Source organism: Blennius ocellaris, assembly GCF_963422515.1.
Source record: "Blennius ocellaris genome assembly, chromosome: 4".
Taxonomy (NCBI): Eukaryota; Metazoa; Chordata; class Actinopteri; order Blenniiformes; family Blenniidae; genus Blennius; species Blennius ocellaris.
In genome coordinates, this window is record NC_137653.1 from 10,831,341 (window position 1) to 10,854,599 (window position 23,259).

Below are 23,259 nucleotides of genomic sequence, written 5' to 3' on the forward strand. Positions count from 1 at the left end.
ACGGATGGTAGGATAAAAATCTGATGGATTGGATTCATGCATTCAATCACACAGAGAATCTAATAAAATATAAAGTGTTTACATGACGTGCTTTCAATAGGATCGACTTTAAGGTTTATGTATATTGTCCATGCAACTGCCATTACAACAAGTTCTCCTGAAGGTAATTAAATAAGAAAAGTAGCATCATATTGAAACTGTTTTGCTGGCTTGACTTTAGTTAATTTAGTTAATAAAATAACTGATGATAATTGATGAGGCTTTTTTTTAATCTTTTGAACTATCTTTATTGCTGACTTCAAAGAGGAGAAAATGTATTTCAAAATACTGGACAAAGCAAATGTAGACTGATTCCAAAATTATTATTTCTTCTTTTTTCAAAAGATTTATCAGCAGTGATTTCTGCAACAGACATACAAACACAAACTCCGCTGCTCACCTGTGGACATTACTTTATATTGCAGATGTTATTTTTGCTCTGAATGCTCCGAAACTACATTCTAAGTCAAGGGGGGCAGATGAACAGAAACGACTCTACATCTTCCTCAGAAAGCATCTATAATCTGTCAGCCTGGCCCTCCTCCTCCTCCTCCTCCTCCTCCTGCTCCTCCTCCTCCTCCTCCTCCTCCCATAACAGTCCTGTCAGCTCTATAATCCTCAGCTTTTCTATCCACTCCCGTCTGACCTTAAGGGAAGAAAACCTATGAACTGGGATTAAAATCTGACCAGATAACAAACCAAAAGTGAGAATTGCAGTCGCTCTGAGCCCTTTTTTCTTCAGTCGTGCCAAATGACTGCGATAGTGAGAATGTGGCTCAACAAAAATAGACTGAGCTCCTACTTGTACGAATGTGAAAAATGTATAACCTCTCTCTCTGACAGTTTATGAAATCCTTAAAACTGCTTCACTTCATGCATAGATATGCTTCATATGTTTGGCATGCACCTGTACTTGTACTTGTCAAGGTCCTTCTTGGTTTCTTTGCAGGGTAGATAGGAGACATTTTCGAGTTTTTCTATCTTCAACTAGCTGCTTGGCTGCTAAGATGTTGCATTTGTCGCCAAGGAAGGCCCCTATGTCTCCAGCAAGAGTTTGCAGGATGCTGATATGTGGGTGACCGACACTTTGATGCCCATGAGAGAGAGTCCAACTTAGTAACCTACTAGGGAATCTAGTGGATTCCATTTGGGAGACATGCTCTAAATAGCATAGCAAGTTGAGATGCATTTAATTACCAAGCAACTTATAACCCCATTTGCAATTTAAAGAAAAATATTCTACAAAGGAAAGAAGAGGAAATGAGGCAGTTTTTCCAATATTATGATTAATTTAAAACGTGCTGTCTTAAGCCAATGAGGGACCTGACCAGTAATTCATCATCATAAAACAGCAACAATAAAACTGATGAAAGTTTTATCACACAAGCTTGTATCTACTAAATAAACTACTCAAGTGGGGAGTTTACGCACTCTTATGGACACTCTTTGCTGTAAAACACAGACTGTGCCCAGCTGCACTCACACACGCCTCAGGCCATTATTATTCAATCGTATGTACAGATTGCTGTAGTTCTACAGCTGCGTGTGATAACAATATTAGAAATCTGGCAAGAGCGCCAAAGGAACTAGTTTTTGCGAGTGGTGCAGCTGCAGCTCAGGGAGCAACATTTAATAGGGTGAAAATCTGTCTCTTTCTCTGGGTAACTAGACTCACCTTGGGTCCGTCGGTTCCAGGAGTCCCTGGCAGACCTCTCGGTCCCTGCAGACCCTGAGGACCAGCGGCGCCTCTCTCTCCGGGGAAACCTCGCTCACCCTGCACAGTGACACAGAGACAATCAGCAGCTTGTCTGATAATAAGGAGCAACGAAGTGCAATTAGGGCTGTGAACTTACTCTGGGTCCAGTGACACCGGCAGCTCCAGCCTCTCCAGGAACACCCTTGAATTAGAGGAAGCAAAATGTGTTAACAGACAGAAAAGCAAGTTAATTCAAGGTAAAAATTGTGTGATCATCCCGTTTGCTCAGAGCTTCCTCTTCTTTTATTCTTGAAATAACTTAAGCTGTTGTTTCTTGTCTGGGTGAGGTTGTTATATTGCCAGTGTTTCATTCACTTTAATATCATAATTGCAGTTTTTCCTGCATGCAAATAAATAAATAGAAACAGTTTAACTGAAAAGTACTATTAATACACAGTAGTCTCAGTTTCCTCAGGGCTCAATCTTCAGCCCATTTTAGGAGAAAAAAAAATGTTAACAAGAAAAACACAGAAAATGTCAGGTAGGTGAAAAATAGGGCTGTATCTAATTTTCTTTCTATCGAGTAATCTTCTGAAAATTGTTTCCTCAAATGTCATCGTGTAATGAAAAATATCAAATAACACTTTGCTTCAGACATATCGAAGGTCCAACATCAAATATATTCACTTCTTTAATAAAAAAAAAAGCCAGTGATTCATTTCAAAAACTCAAAGCAAATGTATCGTTATTAAAATATCTGGAAATTAATTTTCTGTTGATTAACTATTTGATAAAAATAACTAATCATTGAAGCTTTAATTTGGCTTCAACCTCTTTATGGGACACTGTAAGGCAATTTAGATAATGACTTTCTTTATATTCGCAGACGTTTCTTTTCCAGGTTGTGAATTAATGTATTATGTGACCTTATGTACTACATATCATTGGAAGGTGCACCTACCTGGTCTCCAGGCTTGCCTCCCTCACCAGGGGGGCCAGGAGGTCCAGGCAGACCCTGCAAAGAAGAAAAAAAGGAAAAACGACAACAATTAGTGCTGTTAATTATTGAGGGCAGAGAGTTGAAAGCGAAAGATTTTACTGCTTGGCTGCTTGCAACAGTCACACTTTGTGTTTTATATTTCTAACACATCGTCTATGCAGTTAAATTTATATTTGTCCAATAAAATTATCCATGAGTTATTGCAGCACCACATTCATCTGAGCTTAAGCAACTCGTAAGGTAACTGTTGAGCTCTGAATACATATATTTAACACTTGTACTACCAGATCGACTGGATTCATATAAATTTTATGGCTATATAATTGTCAAAAGATGAACAATGGGTAAGTGCTTCTTCCCCTTTTCCCAAGATAACCTTAACTTTCAATGTCTCACAATGTGTTTGTATATTATCACTGCTTAATTTATTTAATTTATTAAGCTTACAAATGTGTGGCACGCTGGTGAATCTTGTTTGTGTTTGGATAGTTCTGTATAAGAAGGCCCGGGGCCAAAATTAATTATGTATTAGTGCAAAGCTTTGATTTCCCTACATAATTTTTTCCTTGATGTCAAAAATGTTCTATAATTTATGATTATGAGACGTGTACATAGCCAGTGGTGACTAAAGAAAGGAAAAGTTCAAATTCAATTTGTAATATCTATCAATGAGATCTCACAAGATATTGAGTATTACTTACTCAAGCGTGTCATTTCTCAACTAAGAGTTCAAATTTGTTCCAATTTAAAAGTCTCACATTTTACTGAACATGTTCACAACTTTGATTTATTTAGATCTCTGAATAACATCCAGTAAAAGTGTGCCCTGATCTGTCTGCATTTGGTTATTGCAACTTAATTCCTCTGCTTTCTGGTAGTTTTTTGATGATCATCAGTCTGGGTATTTGGTTAGGATAGCTCAGAAGGTTTACCTGTCATGAAAACACAGACATTTATTAGAGGATATTCTCTTAACTTCTACTACTGATTGTTATCAGGGAATTTGGTCAAGATCAGTCACAACTTTTATACAATTATTGCTGCAGTAAACATATTATTTGTTAAAAATCTATCATCTCTCACTAATTACCATCTTACCCCATCACCAAGTGTCATCTTCCCTAATGACATTGTCAGTAAAAATAGAATAAAAAGATCTTCATATGCTGACGTATGCACTACATTTGTTGCTTTGATGTACATACATTATGTGTCTTGTGTGTTTTCATTATGTCTGATGAGTGCGTTCATAATTTCATAGTACAGCAATAGAAATAATGCCACTTCAGTTCGAATTAATTTGAAGCTGGAAGCTGTTCACTGGGTAGAAATGCAATATTTTCCCCATCCTCCTAAATACAGTTGCAACATTTAAAGTACAACCTTTAGGTGCGATGTGTTTGTGGCAATGACTGCAGCTGTAATGCCAGAGCGGTTCTATGAGGCTCATATATCAAATCATACTGGAGTTAGACTATATTGTACATTCATTATTGTATGATATGCACATACTATCTTATATTGAAAGTTATATTGTAGAATGTGTGTACTTTATTCAATATGGTTCATTTTATCTGCACTATCTTTATTTGGTATTTATAAATAATAGTATAATTAATCATATTAATAATAGCACATCAAACTTATAGAGTGCTTTTTTTATACAATCAAAGACACTTTAAATAGCAAAAACAAGAAATTGTAAATAATAACAATGAAAATAATAGTTTGGGGAAAAGCAAGTTTGAACAGGTGGGTTTTGAGGAATATTTTAAAGTTCAGTAATGAGTCCATTATATTGCGTATGTATATCATTTCATATTGTGTATATTATTCTTTATTGCATAATTGATACACTATATTATGTACATATACTTGCTTTTTTCTTTACCTTTTTCCCCTGCAGTGTTTTGACCTTCAACTGTAATCTTCCAGCAGTGGGCCTCACAAAGAAATATCAGATCTGATTCACTCTAATGTGGATTTCAGATGTCTTCCATATTTCTACAGTCAGTGTCACTGATGAAAACGCCATTGATAGACTGTGTGATTTGAACAATTTCTGGTCTTGCATTGTAATAGTAGTGGCTTCATGGTGAATCAAGAAAAAAATTCCACCCGGGCTTCAATATGTCAGACGAGGTAAAGCTTTGATCAGACAGACTTACCTGGAAGCCTGAGGGACCTGGCTGTCCTTGCTCTCCTCTCTCTCCAGCAGAACCCTAAACGGATAATTCACCATTTAAAATCAAAGTCCTAGTCCATTAAAAAAAAGAATACAACCAAATTCTCAATTTGTGGTTATGATATAGAAATAAAAACATCATTACATTTTTGTTCTTTTGTTTCAGTGCTGATAACAGATCTAAATTCTTACACGTTGACATCCAAACATCGCTCTGTCACACTTTGATAGGAAACCTTCCAATAAAGCTGGGAGTTCATGAGTTAATATTGTCATCTTTTGATGTCCAGACATTGTGTCGAGGAGCTTTTTTTCTTTTTTTTTTTTTCTTTCTCCCCCCCAGACAGAGCAATCGTAGAGACAGTCTGGGAAATGGAGATACTGAAGGTTGCTTCTAAGTGTAGACTGAGCAAAGAGGACGATAATATCAGTGTTGAAGCAATATAAAGTAGGATAGGCGGTAGATAGAGATACTTACTGCAGGGCCTGGGGGTCCAGCTGCACCGGTTTCTCCATCTTTGCCAGGCAGACCCTGAGGAGAGGAGACAGCAGAGTGGAGGGGGGCACATAGATAGATATCAGTTAGGCCAAAGGTGATCCTATTAACTAAGCAGACATCTGAGAGCTCCTAAACATCCTCCTGACGTGAAAGCAGATCACAGTACAAAACATAAAGCTTCTAAAGTTATTCTCTGATACATAATGAAAATCACTATATTGCTTTGTTTATCTGTTTTCTAAATGGTGCATACTCCAAAACAGGATGTAACAAGGAATAATATAATAATGGCCTATAATATAATCATTTTGGCCATTTCAACTGTAATATGTAAGCTGATAGTGTAATAAGATAATTGAGTTACTTTCGCAATAATAGTTTGCCAATAATCTCATCAGATGTGACAACAAACAGTAAAATAAAAAATGGTTAACATTAATATATTCAATAATATAACGAGCAGCTATCACATTTGTGGTTACACAGATATTTATATATTATGAATCTGTATGCTTATTCAATGCATTTGCATGAGCATGTGTGCACAGTGTCTTGCAAATAGCAGTCAAATAGTGAATAGATAACTTTTCAAACATTTAAAAAAAGTGTGCGCATTGCATAAAAAGTCTAAAAGTGTATTGTACAGAGTATTCAAAGGTCATTGTAGGATGGTTTGTGCACTCAAGGTAAACTCACTCTCAGACCCGGAGCTCCAAGCAGTCCTTTTTCACCAGACTTTCCAGGTTCACCCTAAAAAAAGAAAAAAAACAACAACTGGATGAAAATGCAGCACTTAAGACAAAATGCCACAGCTGATCTGATCCATGCGCCATCTATTTTGAGAGAACATCGAGTTCATGTGGTGGCGCACATCAAGTGGGATAAAACTGATATGCTGCACTTTAGGTGTTGCTGAAAAAGCAGCATTGTGTTTTTCACCCAGGAAGGGTCTAGCCTGGACAAATATATATATATATATATATATATATATATATATATATATATATATATATATATATATATATATATATATATATATATATATATATATATATATATACACACACTGTTCAACATAATATGTTGAAGAGTAGGAATGGAATTAATTTGGATACACAGTCTTTTCTAAGACATGTATCGACATGTGCAGTACCTATACTATACTATACTATACTATACTATACTTCAATGTATAATACTGAGAAACCTGCCACATCAGCTTTTCTGAAATATGTGTACTTACAGTTGCTCCTTTGGGTCCAGGGAATCCCATAACGCCAGGCTGTCCACGGGCCCCCTGTGGTCCAGGTTGTCCGGGGCGACCGTCCTCACCAGCAGCTCCCTGTTAAAGCAAAGTCCAGGAAACAGTTACAGACACAAATCCAATTACCCAACATAAGTATTAATAGAGGAATAATTCATAATTGATACAGGTTGGGGATAAATGGGTCAGAAGTGGGTGACAATATTCAGGAAGAAGGGGCAAATACATTTCGCTGTGTTGCAAATTTAACACATACAATTGACTGAGAGGTTTTTGTCTCAACCTGTTTCTAAACAAACAGTAAATTAATGAATCACAGAGGGTTAATAAAGTAGGAAAGCCAGGAAATGTTCTGTCTTTTCAACTCAAATAATCCCTGTCATATTCAGTCTGTCCGTGTGCCAGATGTCAGTCAGACTGCCCAAATCTGAGGCAGCTGCTTAATCTGCTTAAACCTGCGTACTGCTTCAGCGTGGCTCTTAATCAATAAAAGCTACAGTTATTTATTTTATTTTTTAAATTTTGCCTCCCATGTTCGCACATCAGGTTAAGTATTGAGCTTGTGTGTGGGGGAACTCGGCTCAAATCTCACATAACAAATATTTCTTAATTCAGTGCCATTTTACTTGACTTGAAAAATCAAACATGATTATCACTTGATTAAACGTGATTGATTGTATGAATGATTGAGGATTATTTGATAGATTCATGAACTGATTGATTTTTGATTGATTTAACTCAATAATTGCAGTAACTTTTTAGATTTTTCCCAAATTGGTGTTTTCATAGTTACATTCAAAACATGGTCATGCGGGTTTGTTTCATGTCATTGTATTGTCACAAGTGTAAATCCACATGCTGCAGTACAATATTCGGACAGTTTGGATGTAATCTTGAAAACAAGGTGGTTTTCTATAACATGCCCCCCCTCCCCATGACGTTGACTGAGCCTCTGTGCTCTGAACCAAATGTGGCTGTTAAAGCAAGCGGCCATGTGAGTCTGCCGGATAATGGGTGGATAAATCTCCCGCAATTCAATTTGATGAAACCACTTATGAGTCATTATGTGATGAGAGCAACATTTGATAAAATTACAAGCTTTTTCCTGTGTTGTACCACATGTGACATAAAAAAATAAGAAACAAAAAAACCCCAACAAATACAGGTTCACACTGAGTGGGATATTTTGGATCATTTTCAAACACAAAATAACAACATTATTTATTATATCATGAAAAAAACCTTGCACTCACTGAGGGTCCAACTTTGCCTTGAGGACCAGCATCACCAGGGCGTCCAGTCAGGCCCTGTCAGAGAAGAAGATGAGAAAAAAACCCAGATGAGTCATCGGGCACCTTTTTCACAGCCATGTGTTGATGAAAGGTGGGAGTATTGAGGATAAGGATATGGCACGGTGGGAAACTGAATTTACACGTGTGATTGGCCCCGCATGCAGTTCAGCACCTCTTGATGGGGATGACGAAGAACCGAAACATGAATAAGGGAGCGTTGAAGGTTACCGCTGCTAATGAGCTCCATTTACGACATATTCATATTTCTTCAGGAGTGACGACAATCAAACCATGACAACCACTTCATGCTATGGCTCGCTAATTAAATTACTCCGGGTGAAATAATGAATACTGTCCATTTAAAATATGAGCCTGTTGAATCAACTCAAATAAATGAAGGACTTTAACATTTGAACGACTGTTTAACAGAAACACACTGGGGGAACGTTCAGATACTCAATAGATACATATATCTAAATATCTGTGGCTCTCAGAGCTTTAAGACTTTTTTGGCCAAGAAAATACATTTAGTAACTCCTTATTTTTTCACATTTCTTCCAAAATAAAAGTAGTAATTTAATAACGATTCCATAATTGTTATTATAAAGAGAATTTATTCGAATTAGGACAATTTGTGGCAATTCTGTTTTAAACGTCTGATAATCACACAAATAGTGTGGTGCTTTCCGAGAAGAAACTAAGAGTTGAGTTGTGCAACCAGTGTATTGATGTATTAAACAAAAAAAACAGCAAATAAAAACAAATAAATCCACACTTCAAAATGTGTATTTGTCAACACATTTAGTTTTCTTTATCAATAATCGAACAGTGTTTTTACAATTGTGTTGCAGGTGAATTGCAATTTAATGATATTTTCTTTTGTGCTCTTCATCGATTCTATTCCACTGTGGTCGGCTTTGCTACTGAGTGATGTAGTAGTCCATTGAAGATGCATTGCACTTCAATTAAAAAAACTAAGCTACAAATAATGTGATGGAGTGGCTGTTAAACATGAAGGAAAAATGACCAGATCGAGTTGATTGTAGCATTGATCAGGGGAATTGACGCTATGATTAACTTCAAGTTTGGAGATTCAGATGAAGCTTTGCTGTTTAATGCAGGCAGTGAATTGAGACGAGGAGGAAAAACAATGTTGAGCATAATTATTGTCTTTGGTTGCACTGAAACAACATCAACCTTTTTTCTAATTTCCTTCTTGAGTTAAATCACTCTGACTCGCGTAATAATGCTATTAGCTACATGGAGAGAAGTGCAGAGTTCAGTGTTTCAGTAGGTTGACGGTGATTAAAATCCACAACATTGTTTTCTCTGCTGATTGAATGCAGACTGTTTGTTTTTTTTGTCTTTTTCTACAGTTTAAAGTGAATGAAATTGTCTCATTAATATTTCTATTATTAGCTCCTAAAATTCTCCTCATGCCAAATAAAAAATGTCTCAAGGGTGAAATGGCAGATATTTTAATGAAAGCTAATTAAATGTTTACATTTTGAAGCTATGTGATTTTTACAAACAGTGCAAATATATAGCATTAGGATTTGTAGCTAATTTGTTAAATTTGTAGCTTATTTGTTAAATAAGAATAGAAACATGCCGTAGTTGGTTACCATGTAATAGCCTAAAGAGTGAATGATATCAGTGTTTGTACTGTGGAAATTCTTAGAGAAACTTTGCACTGAAAGAGCAGGAGTGGTACACTACTATATGTCTCGAATATAACTTTTGTTTTAACCAAATCCTTCACCTGAAGAAGATAATACTCACTCTAGCACCGGGCAGACCAGACTCTCCGGGACGTCCAGGGTCACCGTTGGCCCCCTTGGGACCACTGGCTCCAGAGGGTCCACGCTCACCTGGGGCTCCCTGGGGTGGAAAGCAGGAATCAGGTCAATTACTACCGAGGTGACACACATCAGAAACTCCAGAGGAAATGAATTCAATCTTTTAATAGAGCCAAAGAGCTGCATTGACCTGCTGGAGATGAGGAGATTAAATCCTGACAGACTCATTTCGCTATAAATGAAAGTGTCCATGGTAAGATAATGTTAAATGAGATATTGGCTGGGGTGATATGGGGCATGTAGGTCAGCCATGTGATGGGTAAGTGAGCCATGCTGCCACCTCGTGGCCATAAGATAGACTTACACACGCCTGATCATCCTAAAAAAAATACCTCTACTACTACTAATGATAATAATCTTTAACAAAGTTGTTAGTAAGGTGATCATCAGAGCTCAATGTGAAGTTGAAAACATGGAAAACGTATTACATGCATAATGAACCTCTTCATTTTAAAATCTTTCAGCCACTTTGGGTAATTCAACTTGATCTGAGCATCATTACAAGTTAATGATGCAAGATATTATCATTTCCGGGGTATTAACTGGATGAGTCCATAAAATACTCAGAGAAATTACCAAAATGATCTTAATGTCTCTGTTCCTTTTATTTCATGGCTGTCTTCATCACAGTGCAGTCACATTCATTTCAACTTGCTTTCAAATGCTAATGCTCTGTCTATTCACAGAGACTGGCTGAAGTTAGAGCAGTAGAAGTTTCTCTTCCCATATTTGAGAGGAAAATTAAATACATTACTGGGACATTTTCTATATAAGATATACATATTTCCATTTAAGAAAAACCCCCACAAGTACAATAAAATATAGCAATATAATGTACATCCTATTGTTGATGTGACAAATGCAGAGACTGTAAAATAACATAATATTATTATATATTACATTTCTGGTAGGCAGTTCAATACATAGTAGAACACCTTTTCTCTTTTTAGCTGTGATGACGGCAAACTATCCTAATTTCATGGTTGATTGTGAGATATATTGAACTGAAAAAGCAGAATTTGACTGGAATATTACAACGTTGTAATTTGGCATTCCGAACATGTAATTTTTATAACTCTGACAAAATGAAAACAAACTTAACGTGAACAGTATCAAATGGCAGTTTTACTGAATGATCTAAAATAGAATGAACATTTTAATTGGTCAGTTTTACATGTGAGTGATTAGCTGCAATCTCCTTAGCACTTCTTGACCATATATGAGTAATTTAAAAGTACCACACCTCATTATCTCTTTTAGACCACAAATGTAAACTTTTATTTGGAGTTTCAGGATGATTGGAAAACACTCACCTTGGGACCAGCCAGACCATCCTGACCGGGGAAACCACGGTTACCTGGGGTGCCCTGAAGATAAAACACAAAATCTGAGTTATACTTGCATTTAAAAAAAACATTTAGGACCGAATATCATTTTGGTCTTCAAACAGAGTCTCTTGCACCACTCCAATTTTCAAATCACTTGTGAGTCTAATTGTTGCACAAATAGATACTGATATGAGGTAAGAACGTTATTGTAAGATCATTAGAACCAACAGCAAATTCACAAATTTAGAGCCTCTTGTTATGTAATAGCATTTTCATAATGTTGCTGCACAGATTTCACGGTTTAACATTGAGAAAAAAAAAAGTTTTTTTAATGACTTGTGGTACTTACTCTCTCTCCTGGAGGTCCAAGCGGTCCAGCAGCCCCAGCCTCACCCCTGGGTCCTCTCTTGCCTTCTTCTCCTAGTGGGCCATTTGGTCCCTGAAGGCCAGCTGGTCCCTGGGTCGCACAAATATTATAGATGATGTAAGTACGTAAAACAGATATTTGTTGTCTTTACACATAAAAATTCATGTAAGTGACACATTTTCAGATGACTTTATCTATGTAAACAAAATCTGCTGATGCACCAGTTATGAATGGACTTTTTTTTTTTACACGTTATTGCATCAGTGGTGGTAATGCAAGGACAAATAAAAACAAACAAATAATAAAACACTCACAATTTCTCCTTTGGGTCCAGACTCTCCCTTGAATCCTGGAATACCTGGATCTCCCTAAACAGTCATGGATATTCAGTAAGACAGATGATATAAGCAGGAATGATTAACAGCGAATGGGGAGTGAACTAAATAAATCATGGAATTGTTTTGTTTTATGAACATACAGATGTTCCCTTAGGTCCGAGCGGTCCAGTGGCCCCCTGAGGCCCAGGAGGTCCTCGAGGTCCGGGGAAGCCAGGAGCACCAGCGATACCAGGAGCACCCTATACACAGAGAAGGAAAGAAATCGATAATCATCCATTGAAATCAGGAGTGTTTTTCTCCACCGAGGACTGTCCAGTACACTCTAGTAGAATTAGGGCCACTTGCTCGAGCTTCAGTTTATGGAAATATAAATTCTAGATATTTATCTTGAAATGGGAACTTTTCCATAATATCATCAGATATCAGGTTTTATCTCAAGTTTTTCTGTGCAACAAAAAAACTAGTTTACAGAATATTTTGATTCACAGGTCACAATCACTTACAGCTGATCCTTTAGCACCAGGGATGCCGTCAGTTCCAGGATTGCCCTGGATAAGAAAAACAGACAAGACAATCACTTGTGGCCTGGATTCCGTTATTGCTTCTCTTATTTACATTTTTTTTTGTGCATATGATATGTGTAACATCTCTTACAGAAGCTCCAGAAGGCCCAGATGATCCAGGAGTACCAGACTCTCCTCGGGGTCCCTGAGCACCCTCCGGTCCACGAGCACCAGTCGGTCCAGCTTCTCCCTGATCACCAAACACAAGCAGACGAGCCCAAAAATCAGTATGGATAAAGAGCATGGATGCTGTGTGAATAACCACTGTGTTTTCTCTATTGGTAAGTTAAAAAAAAGGTACAAAAAGTCTTCTATTGTGTTTTTGTGAGGTCGGCTTATATTAACCCAAAGTTAAATATACCACTACTACGACTGGCTTATTTTAGGATGTCAAAACATGCAAAAATGCATAGGATATATTTTTGGTGGTATTTTATTTTGTGGTTGTTTGCATATAAATTACAATGGTGATGGTTTCCCCTATGATGTAACATTAATGCTAAATTAAAAAAAAAAAAAATCTACGTAATGTTATCAGTCATATTCCTGAGTGTGTTGGTACTGCTGCTGATTTGTAGGACGTTGCAACAGTTCTCTTCCCATATCAGTCAATCCACCAAAAAATGATTGTTGATTGTCATCTTTGCCAATATTCACACTATCTCTCCTCAGCACATATCCAGACCATCTCAATGTGGCTGAGCTCTAAACTGTAACGTGTAAGAGTCTATTCAGCTGCTCCTTCTTCAAATGACAACAGACTCAAGGTTGATACTTAACTTGACCAGCAGCTGCAGGTTTCTCTCAACTGTAATAATTCATGATATAAATGTTGTAGACACCCTATGTGGTTCAAAGCATGAAATTGTGCTGATTTCTGATATTTGAAGGCTTTAAGTTGCATTAATTTGGTATTTCTATATTAAGTGTTGTATATTACGTTTTCATTACTGGCATTTTCAAGGCAACCAGTTTTCCCAAAATCATTGTGAGTGTGCTTAATGGACATTCGCTTCTGTTGAGATGAACTGAGGTCAAATTCCTCCTCCTCCTCCTCCCTCTCCTCCTCCTCCTCCTCCTCCTCCTCCCCCCGTGGAGACAAACCAGAGAGTTTTACCATGCCGGTGGTATGCAGCCTTGTGCTGCTGAATGGAATTCCTCAGCTGTAGCTGCAGCATTCTAGTCTTTATTGTGACATAATAGAGCTTGTGGAAAAATATTTATGGAATATTGCAGAGTGATGCTTTATCATCTTGGTGAGTTTATTGACAACAATATAATTTTATCGGCTCTGAAATGGGGTGAAAATTAGACAGAGGGTGAAACAGCTGCCAGTTTTTTTGTTGTTTTTTTTAAGTTAGGGAAAAATTCTCAGCATTTTTGAAAGGATAGTTCAATTTAAAATAGAGCAGAAACAGTCCAGACACAGAGGAAAACATCCCTGTTTGTTCAGTAAAAGGAGCGTTGTTTATTCAGCTATGGTTCAAGTAGCTGTGTTTTTTTTTCTTTTTATTGCATTGGTCTTGGGTCCTTTTAACTGTGCAAAGCTGTGCTCTTAAGACCGAAACCCAAATAAGAGACAAACCAAAAGCATTTTGTGTGACATGAATGCTCTGGGATTTACCTTCTCTCAGCATGGGGCATTCACTGATAACATTCCCACTGAGTGTTCACACTCTCCTCCAGACAAACATTTACCTATGCCATGTATTTCTTGATAAGATGCATAAATAACCACTTCCCCACCCCACATCTTGAGCTGAGCGTCTCTTCACTACACCATCGGAAACTCCGGGATTTAGTGAAGAGAAACTCCATATGTAATTCCCTGGAGACTTCCTAACCTATCAAAGAGCTTGAAGAAGAAAGCAAACCTCCAGCACAGGAGTCTGAAGCACAAAGCTGAGTCTGTCTGCCATGCAGAAGGAATAAATCAGACGCAAAGCAGAGAGAGTAAGAGAGAGAGAGAGAGAGAGAAAGACAGTAAAAGGGAGCGAGACAGAGAATAGCATTTTTAAACCCCCTCCTCCCCCAATTTTCCACACAGATGGAATCTTAAAGCACTTTTCAATGCAGCACAGCTTTCTCCAATTTCACTAAAGCGTTTCATCTTGTCCCTTCAAAATCCTCACTGAGCTGAGTGCAGCCGTTTCCTCACAAATGAATGTTTTGATTTGATTCAAAATGTCTTTGTACAACCACAAGCAAACAATCTATTTATGGGGGGAGGGGATATTATGGAATATATCAGCATAACTGAATTTATGCTACACATCGATGTCTGAGAGGCAGACAAAGCCAAGCAGAAATGCAAAATAAACACAATAAAGGATTGAAGTTTAAGATGAAGACAAAGTCAAACACTACTTGGGTGAATTTGTGATTTACCTTTGTACCAGGAGAGCCAGGGAAACCTGGAGCTCCAGCAGGACCAACGGGACCCTGCAGAGAAGAAAACACAGTGTGTCAGTTCTGCTATTCATCAATAACACATCCAGGTGTGGAGACTCACTGAGTCGCACTGCAAAAAGCATTTTGTGAGAATAAAGTATGAATTAATATGTGAATGCAATTGACAGAAATGAAAGCTCATTCAATGACAGATACTTACAGGAGGACCAGCAGGACCAGACAAGCCATCATTTCCACGAGCTCCCTGAAGAGAAAGAGCGATGCATTACGAGCGCATAGCAGGAGAAAACAGACGCGCTATTATGAAATTGATCTAGTCATTTGTACAACCAGCCAATTGGCACAGCAGTACACTCAAAGAAACTCAACAATTTCTCAGAAATGAATACCGAGGATGTTGACCTCAGTCAGTCCTGAATTACATATTTATTTTGTGTCTCTATTGCCTCATTTAGACTTAACTGAGCCATATAATGAAGAGAGTCGTCTCTCCTATGTACAAACATCTTACTGATGTTCACTGACTCGTGTAGTTCCTTACAAAGAGCTATTACTATAAACAAATTTGACAACAACAAAAGAAGTACAATGATTAATAACACCTACAGCAGCTCCGCTGGGTCCAGGACGTCCTCTCTCACCAGGCAAACCACGAGGTCCCTACACAAGGAAAACACAGCAGATGTCTTTAACATGAAGCATGTTAAAGTGTGTGTTGTGGTTCTGACGTCCAGGAGTACACACCATGGGGCCAGGAGCACCGTTCTCTCCAGAAGCACCAGCCTCACCCTATAGGGGATGAGTCATTTGTTAGTATAAATGTAAAAACATACTTTTTCTGATGCTATCTGTTGAATGGTTTACTCATCACATATCAATAATTATATGTCAATGAAAGCATATCCTTGATTGTGAAATCAATTTTTGGCTTATATTCAAAACTAAAAAGGGGGACATACGCCAGCAGTCGAGTGCATCACTGCATCTTGCTGCTGCCTCCTACCTTTGAACCAACAGCTCCAGTTTCTCCCTTTGTTCCATCAAGACCTGGGTAACCCTACATAAAGAGAGCAGTTAGGAATCACAGTATCAAACGCCCCTTCTGGTTTATCTGTAAATTGTTAAGATAAGACAAACTTACTCTGTGTCCTTTGATGCCCGGCAGACCAGGAGTTCCTGGGAATCCACGAGCTCCCTATGATGCAGCAGGAGAAAAGATGGAGGACATCAGTGTGACAGAGACAGACATTCAAGGGAAGAGTTCAAAATATTGCAGAGATAAATACTGCACGCAAACACGTCTGCATTCATGCAACAAAAATAAAAACGCAATACATATTATTCTTAAATACACCCTGGACAGATCACCAGTCCATCAAATAGTTCTTTATAAACAGATCAAGTGCAATGCGTTAACCACCGGTTAGACTATAAACTTCACTATGAGGAAATCATGAGTGATCATGAATGACTTCAGGACCCTGACCTCGCTGTTCAAGATCAGGGTTAGTGATCTTTTATTACTGCCAACAAAGAAAAAAAAACAACAGACAATTGATATGTCAATTCAATTTCACATTTCCATTAAAGTTACATTAATAAATAAAATACAAATTTTCTTGTAATTTCAACTGTGTGCAGTTTTTAAATTTTTAATTCAAGCTGTTTTCTTCCTCTGCTACACATTTCACAAAATCACATGTGCATTTCAGATCCCATATTTACAAATAAACGTAATAAAAAATGTTTTTCCAATTCAAACCTATTGTCCAACATAACATACTGTTTCATATTGTAATGATTTTACATGCTGTTCAAAAATGCAAGACAATAATGCAAATGCACATCAAATCCGTCGTTGTGTTTATTGATTTTTAAGTTTTATTTGTTGTTTTGAAAATCTTTCATAGGTTCAGTCCACATGATCTGACTGACCTGCTGGAGCTTCACTGCCCGTCGAGGTCTTAATAGACCTGTAGCCACTTTGGTGATTGAGTTTTTGCAGTTTCAGCCCCAATACTTCAGAGTGGATTGCCTCTACATGGCAGGTAGGGTTGTTTTACTGTATATATTTCTTTATGTTTTTATTTTATTGTCACTTTTATGTTATCCATGCACTCATTTTCTATATCACTTTTATCCAACTCAGGTACTTCAGTCCAAACACATTCACACATAGGTCATTTTAAATTTATCGGCATAATTCAATTCAAATTCAAAGGCATATTTTTGTATGATGGGAGGAAACTGGATCTACTGGAGAAAGCCCACACATGCACAGGGACAAAATGCAAACTTGAATTGCATGCAGCTATTGACTGTGGTAGTTGTGATATATAGACAGAAAGGTAGATAGATAGATGGATCGAAAGATAGATAGATAGATAGATATATAGATAGATAGATAGATAGATAGATAGATAGATAGATAGATAGATAGATAGATAGATAGATAGATAGATAGATAGATAGATAGATAGCTCACCTGTGGTCCAGTAGGTCCACGCTCACCTCCTTTACCAGGTTTTCCAGCCTCACCCTGAAATACAATCACAAACAAGCAAATAATTACAGGTAAATCGATTCTTTTTTTTTTTCTGTTTGTACCTGTGTTCCACTCTAAAAGTTTGCCTTATAAGGAGTTGAGTGTGATTGAAGAAGGACTCCTAGTGGACACAATATGTTACATCACATCTGGCGCCATCGTGTGGTTTGAAGTTGGGTTTACATATTGACAACTACCAGTGAGCAATCAGAATCTGTACTATTAAACTACTTTCACAAGAGTTGTATAATGAGAACCGATATTCAGAATACAATACAAAATATTGTCTGTGCCAATACAGGAAGTTGATCTGCTTTTAATGTTCCTCCATGAGCACATGTATGATGATCACAGAAAACAAAAGACACTTTGTGGCTAAACGACATAACACAACGTGAAGATACGCATATGTATTGGCTTTAATTGTGAAAAAATAGTTCTTAATTTGGTTTTAAAGTTGCTTGCTATACATAAAGATTTGAGGGAAAAAAGCTTTTTCCAAATACTTTTTTAAATTGCTATTACAGAATTTGATATAACCCTACAAATGTAAAAATCTATATAAAGCAGACCCATCTGTGCAAATTTCAGATTTATTTATTCATAATTCTACACCTGCCAGTGAGAATCAATTCCGTTCTCTCATTTTACTTGAAATTATAATCAATCAAATAGACTTAAAACAAAAATATCGACATTTTATGAAAACAGTCCAGTGAGGAAAGAACACATGCTGACATAAGTGGGAAACACATAATAGCTTGTCCCTGACAATAATAACAACAGTGACATGATTCCTGAAGCCTGAAATATTACAACTACAGCTCAGCTCTATCTACGCAGTTTTTGTTAATTTTCACATGAATGTTGGGCTATAATAAGATGCTATTAGTGTCTAAATGACAAAATGCTGTAAGAGGACACTAATCCAACACTGCGCAGTCTGAGCCTGAGCGTTTCTACTTGTAAAATGAGAAATTCACGTTAATATCAAGGTACGGCTGTGAGACTTACATCATCTCCAGGTTTTCCAGGAGGTCCAGAAGGTCCACGGGGACCCATGGGGCCCTGTAGCAGAGAACACAAGCAAAGGTAAGACACAGTTGCTACTCACGACCAACAGAGGGCCACATGAGACAGTTCAAACTTCAGACTGTAATTCATGGTGACAACTCCCACTCTCAATGCAATCAGTGCAGACATACAGTTAGATAGAGAGGAGCTAAATGACACACGGGCTCACTTGAACACATGACTCCAGTTACTTGCACTGACACAAGCAGTTAATAATGTTTACATTCAATGTGAAGAATTGGAGATCAGAAACATTTTTTGAAAAAGTTTTTCCAACAAAAACAACCAAACAACCTGTCAAAATATCCGGTCACTGCAATTTGCACCATAGACTTGACTAGTTGTTACACTGGATGCTCTTACTATTGCAACCAGAGTCTAAACCCACATTCAAGGTCATTTTTAGAGAGAAAATAACTGATACTCTACTTATTAATGGCTTTATATTTTACATAGAACAGGTAGAATAGTTGCTCATCCAAAATCTCAAAGTTTAATTTCCTTTCTTACTTACTTCACTTGATATGAGCTGCAAAATGTTCTTGTGTCAGTTGAGCTTTTCTATCTAATCGACTTACTAATTTGTACTCACGATGCGGAATAACAGTTTGAGCATTTCTGACTCATTGCGATCTCAAAGGCTTAAATGATCTCAAGACTCCAAGCTTGAGCAACACTGTGACCCCTTTCCAAGTGTCAGGTTAATTTGTGTAAAGAAGCTTGATTTTAATCACACATAATGATGTGCTGGCACATTTTAAAAGCAGGGGGCATCTCAGAGACGTTCGGTCAGCCTATTTGAATTCCACATGAGCAGATTAATGCAGCAGCAGGGAAGCTCCCGACTGAGAGTAGAGCGAGGACAAGGACAACTAGGCAGCTTGAAGATTTTGCGAGCAAAGAGCATAAGAACGGAAAATAAAAACCGATGGGAGGGGAAGACAATCATCTCACTGAGAGGGTGTATTTCAGGGTCATGAGATATCTGAGGACTATCTTCAAAGGTGAAGAGACACTGGAGGTTGTAAGTTAGGCAAAATCATTAATGTACTTTACAGAAATTATAGCAGAATAAAATAGATATTGAATATTAATGTTTTTGGAGGATTATGATAGAGGATTCTGAAAAGAAATAATCATATAGGGAATAGAGGGTGGCAATGAACTGCAGTATAAATACAGAAAGCTGTCTGTGTATTGTGAGACTTTGAACATTCTTAGTTAGAACATCGCTGTATTACTTTTGTTTTGGTTCATGATTTTCTCCTGATTCTAAATCATGCTGTTGATTTTCGTTTGGACTTTTTTGTCTTATGAAGTGATTTCAAATTCTTCTTCTTTTTGGGTTTAACTGCAGTTTGCAACCATAAAATTGCATTACCGCCAATAATTTCAAAATTTAAAAAGCCATTTTGTGGGCCACTGAAAAGGAAGTTAAAATGCCATGAGAAGTAAAGAAAAGAGGGTAGAAGGGAGGTGGAAAGCATTCAAAAATAAAAGTGACCACATAGTGAAAATAAAGCATGTAGCGTTGTAGCTCGGGGTGTACTCTACACTATGAGATACTTACAGATTGTCCGGGCTCTCCAGCCTCTCCTGGGTTGCCTTGGAAACCTTGCGGGCCCTAAAATGTCAAAAGAAGAGAGGTAATCTGATGAGACCAATCTTTTAGAAAATAGAAAAAATGGTGTCTAATCTTAAAAGAAAAGACACAAATAAAATCTATTCATAATATCAGATAGTGTATTTTAGTTACATCTCCAAACAATTTCTGGCTTCTGTTTCTTAAATGTGTATTTTTGTTGGGTTAGTTTTCCTCAAAGTAAACATATAATACAGGAAACATGACAATTTACTGCAGCCTATGAATTCTTTACTTTACTTCTATACCTTTTTTAATCTATTTACTATTTAAAGGCAATTCCTGTCATATCTTAACACCTTGCTTTTTATTAACATGAATTTATTTTAGTGTTCCTTCATTTTAATGCATTTTAAACTCTTGAAATGCACTCCAAATTGTTTGTGTCTAAATGGTGCAACAACATTATATGTGCCTTGCCCTGGTTGGCTGGAGAAAAAAAGTGAGATTTAGATTTTTGTGATCAATATCCTGATATTTTATAGACCAAATGTACTGACAGAATGTCAAATAATAACAAGATTAGCTAAGTTATTGTGAAAGTTTAAAGACAGCCAATCACATCATGTATGTTTTCTTATCTGTATATTTTAAATTGAACAGTTAGATGAATTGCAATCTGGAGCAGATAAACACCTCCAGGAAAAGAAGTGCATGAAACAATTCTCGTGAGACACTCTTGTAGCTCAAAATATCTCCAAAACATCCTCATAAGTCCAGTCTTAGAATTTGTATCCTGCTCCTGAATTCTATCGAAAAGCAATTTAAAGTCAAAACACATGTATCTTTACTTGTGTACTCAGCGTGTTAAAAGTATCTAGCTGAGTTACACAACATTAAAATACAGTAATTTTACTCTGAGCAGGTGTCAAATAGACAAAACTGCCCGGTAAGTTGGTTTGTAAGATGAACTTGCAAAAGACAACCAAAAAAAGTAATTAACAACAACTCTTCAATAAAAGTAACAGTTATTTCTCAGCTGGATTCAGTGAGTAAATGAGTAAAAAAGTCATCTTTGGAAAGTTTCTTTGCAAAGGGGAAAAAGTCCAGTGAGGAGACAGAAGAATAACATAAAAGTAAGTAGAACGACTTACAAGTACACAGTGGATTCACGTTTCTTATTATATTTACACAATACCACAGTTTTTGTGTTGGTCATATCATTTTACTTTGTTGTATTTACCTGCCACACCTTAAGGCCGGTCCATGAAACTATTGTCTGACATTAAATCGGTCAGTGGCGCAAAAAGTTTGGGGCCCACTGGTATATAGGATTTATAGAATCATGGTATAATTCATTTAAGCTCAGCTGAGATCAAACAGCTGTATGTGTGTCCTGAACTGAAAAGAAGCTTGTAGAAGAAGCTAAAATGATAACAGGTGGAGCTTATTTGTATGCGGGAGAGTGAGTCCAAATAGTTATTGTGAAGGGTAAAATGACAGGTGCTCTGCAACGTGTCTGGGTTGTAGCAGAGGAAAAAGCCCTGGAGCCTGCTGCTGGGGAGACAAAAATCAGCCTCTGTGAGTATCCTTCCTCTGGAAAACAGCTCAGACTTATAAGAGGGCTGATATCTAACAGCCGCTGGTATTCACCTCTAGACTCTGAAAAGTTGACTGCCATTTTAAGGTCAGTATTGTCATTAAATACACTGGAGGAAGTTGAAATGGTGGCATAAGTACACTGCCCACAGCACATTGCAATTAAGAGATTAAGCCCAAGTATCCTGTCTGTGACCGAACACAGGATTTGGCTTACAGGTGCACCTCGATGGTTGTTTTGGGAGGGCAGGAGGTACTTACAGGTGATCCAGAGGGGCCAGGTGGTCCTCTTGGTCCCATAGGGCCCTGAGGGGGGAGAACAAAAATGGACAAACATTAAAATGACAGGTTGTTATATCCTTCATCAATAAGCACTGTTTAAATCACACAAAGAGTATATTTTAATTTGACCAGTTCTGTATTTTTAGTCTTAAACATTTGCTCCTACTGGATTTAAGTCAGAAGCAAAAATATAACTTATCACCTGCATTGCCCCAGAGCTACTCAACACTCAACAGCTCCACTTGTCAAAAGCATAAATCTTGAACAAAAATTCTTCAGTGGCATTCAGAGCTTCTCGTTCCACCTCTTTTCATCACCATTTTCTTCTTCTCCGAGCTACGTCTCCCACCCGCTGTGTGTTTCTGTGGTTCAAAGGTCATCAGCTGTAGTGTTGTACTTTTTGAAAGAGGAGATTAAACTCTACATGACTTCCTAAAGCGACAACATTGTGGTGACGTGTTTGCTCAAAGAGAAGTTATTCATCCCCGACTTTAGGAGATTCGACTTTAGAAGAAATTTCTTCCCTAAACTCAGTCTGACTCGATCTTAATCGGCTGTGCAGGAGCTTCTGGCTGTAATCAGGAGCCAAAGTGATTTCTACTCAAACTTCATGCATCAGCGCTCTACAAGAGAAAATCACATTGTGCTTAAGCAGCAAGCCAAATGTGCTTTTTTCTTCTCTTTGTCACACACACACATGACGAATACAAAAAGGATGAAACTGCAGACACCTGGTTTCAATCATATTTTCATAATTCTGACGTTTTCTTGCAGAAAGCGTCATCTTGATTTATGTTAACTTGTGACAGCTGTTCTCCTGGATGAAATATGTATTCCTTTCAGTCTCGTTTTGACAGACCCTCCTTCCAAAATCAGGGATCGTATCCAAGGGAAATGTCGCAGCGCAGCACAGTGGTCCTCAGAAATGAATACAAGTCACCTTTCAGTCGGTGTGGGAAGCCTTTACCACAGTGAGGGAAGGAACATATCAATGGGGCTCTATATCCTATATAGAGTGTGTGTTTATGGGACGTGCATGTATGTATGTAGACACATATGTCAGTGAGACTGTTGTTAGTGTTTGGTATACAGGTGCTGAATATGAGTGGGGGTACTGATGAAATGTGGGAGGAGTTACATACTTGACTTGTGATTTAACATTGGTTCACTTTCCTCCTTCGTCAAACTGGAAAGCGCCAAAGTAAACGTGGGCTGACCCAGTATTGTGCTGCGCGCTCACACACGTGGCGGGACAGTCAGCCGAAGTGAAGCCACACAGATGGTTCCCGACTGAGAGGATATGATCGACTTCAGTTGCCCCCCTCCCTGCCTGCC

The 23,259-nt window shown here is 37.7% G+C and overlaps 1 protein-coding gene across 2 annotated transcripts in view; it reads right to left on the reverse strand.

Moving 5' to 3' along the window:
• col2a1b (collagen, type II, alpha 1b) overlaps positions 1-23,259 on the reverse strand; it is a 50,564-nt gene that overhangs the window by 17,172 nt on the left and 10,133 nt on the right. For both annotated transcript variants that reach the window (XM_080495191.1, XM_080495190.1), the window contains 25 exons: positions 21,904-21,948; positions 20,032-20,085; positions 18,402-18,455; positions 17,328-17,381; positions 15,984-16,037; positions 15,846-15,899; positions 15,587-15,631; positions 15,449-15,502; positions 15,042-15,086; positions 14,819-14,872; positions 12,522-12,620; positions 12,371-12,415; positions 12,008-12,106; positions 11,844-11,897; positions 11,512-11,619; positions 11,148-11,201; positions 9,758-9,856; positions 7,937-7,990; positions 6,663-6,761; positions 6,116-6,169; positions 5,399-5,452; positions 4,904-4,957; positions 2,697-2,750; positions 1,893-1,937; positions 1,715-1,813 (listed from right to left, as the gene is read on the reverse strand). In XM_080495191.1, coding sequence (XP_080351317.1) covers positions 1,715-1,813; positions 1,893-1,937; positions 2,697-2,750; positions 4,904-4,957; positions 5,399-5,452; positions 6,116-6,169; positions 6,663-6,761; positions 7,937-7,990; positions 9,758-9,856; positions 11,148-11,201; positions 11,512-11,619; positions 11,844-11,897; positions 12,008-12,106; positions 12,371-12,415; positions 12,522-12,620; positions 14,819-14,872; positions 15,042-15,086; positions 15,449-15,502; positions 15,587-15,631; positions 15,846-15,899; positions 15,984-16,037; positions 17,328-17,381; positions 18,402-18,455; positions 20,032-20,085; positions 21,904-21,948 — 1,584 coding nt within the window. The remainder of the gene's footprint in view (positions 1-1,714; positions 1,814-1,892; positions 1,938-2,696; positions 2,751-4,903; positions 4,958-5,398; positions 5,453-6,115; positions 6,170-6,662; positions 6,762-7,936; positions 7,991-9,757; positions 9,857-11,147; positions 11,202-11,511; positions 11,620-11,843; positions 11,898-12,007; positions 12,107-12,370; positions 12,416-12,521; positions 12,621-14,818; positions 14,873-15,041; positions 15,087-15,448; positions 15,503-15,586; positions 15,632-15,845; positions 15,900-15,983; positions 16,038-17,327; positions 17,382-18,401; positions 18,456-20,031; positions 20,086-21,903; positions 21,949-23,259) is intronic.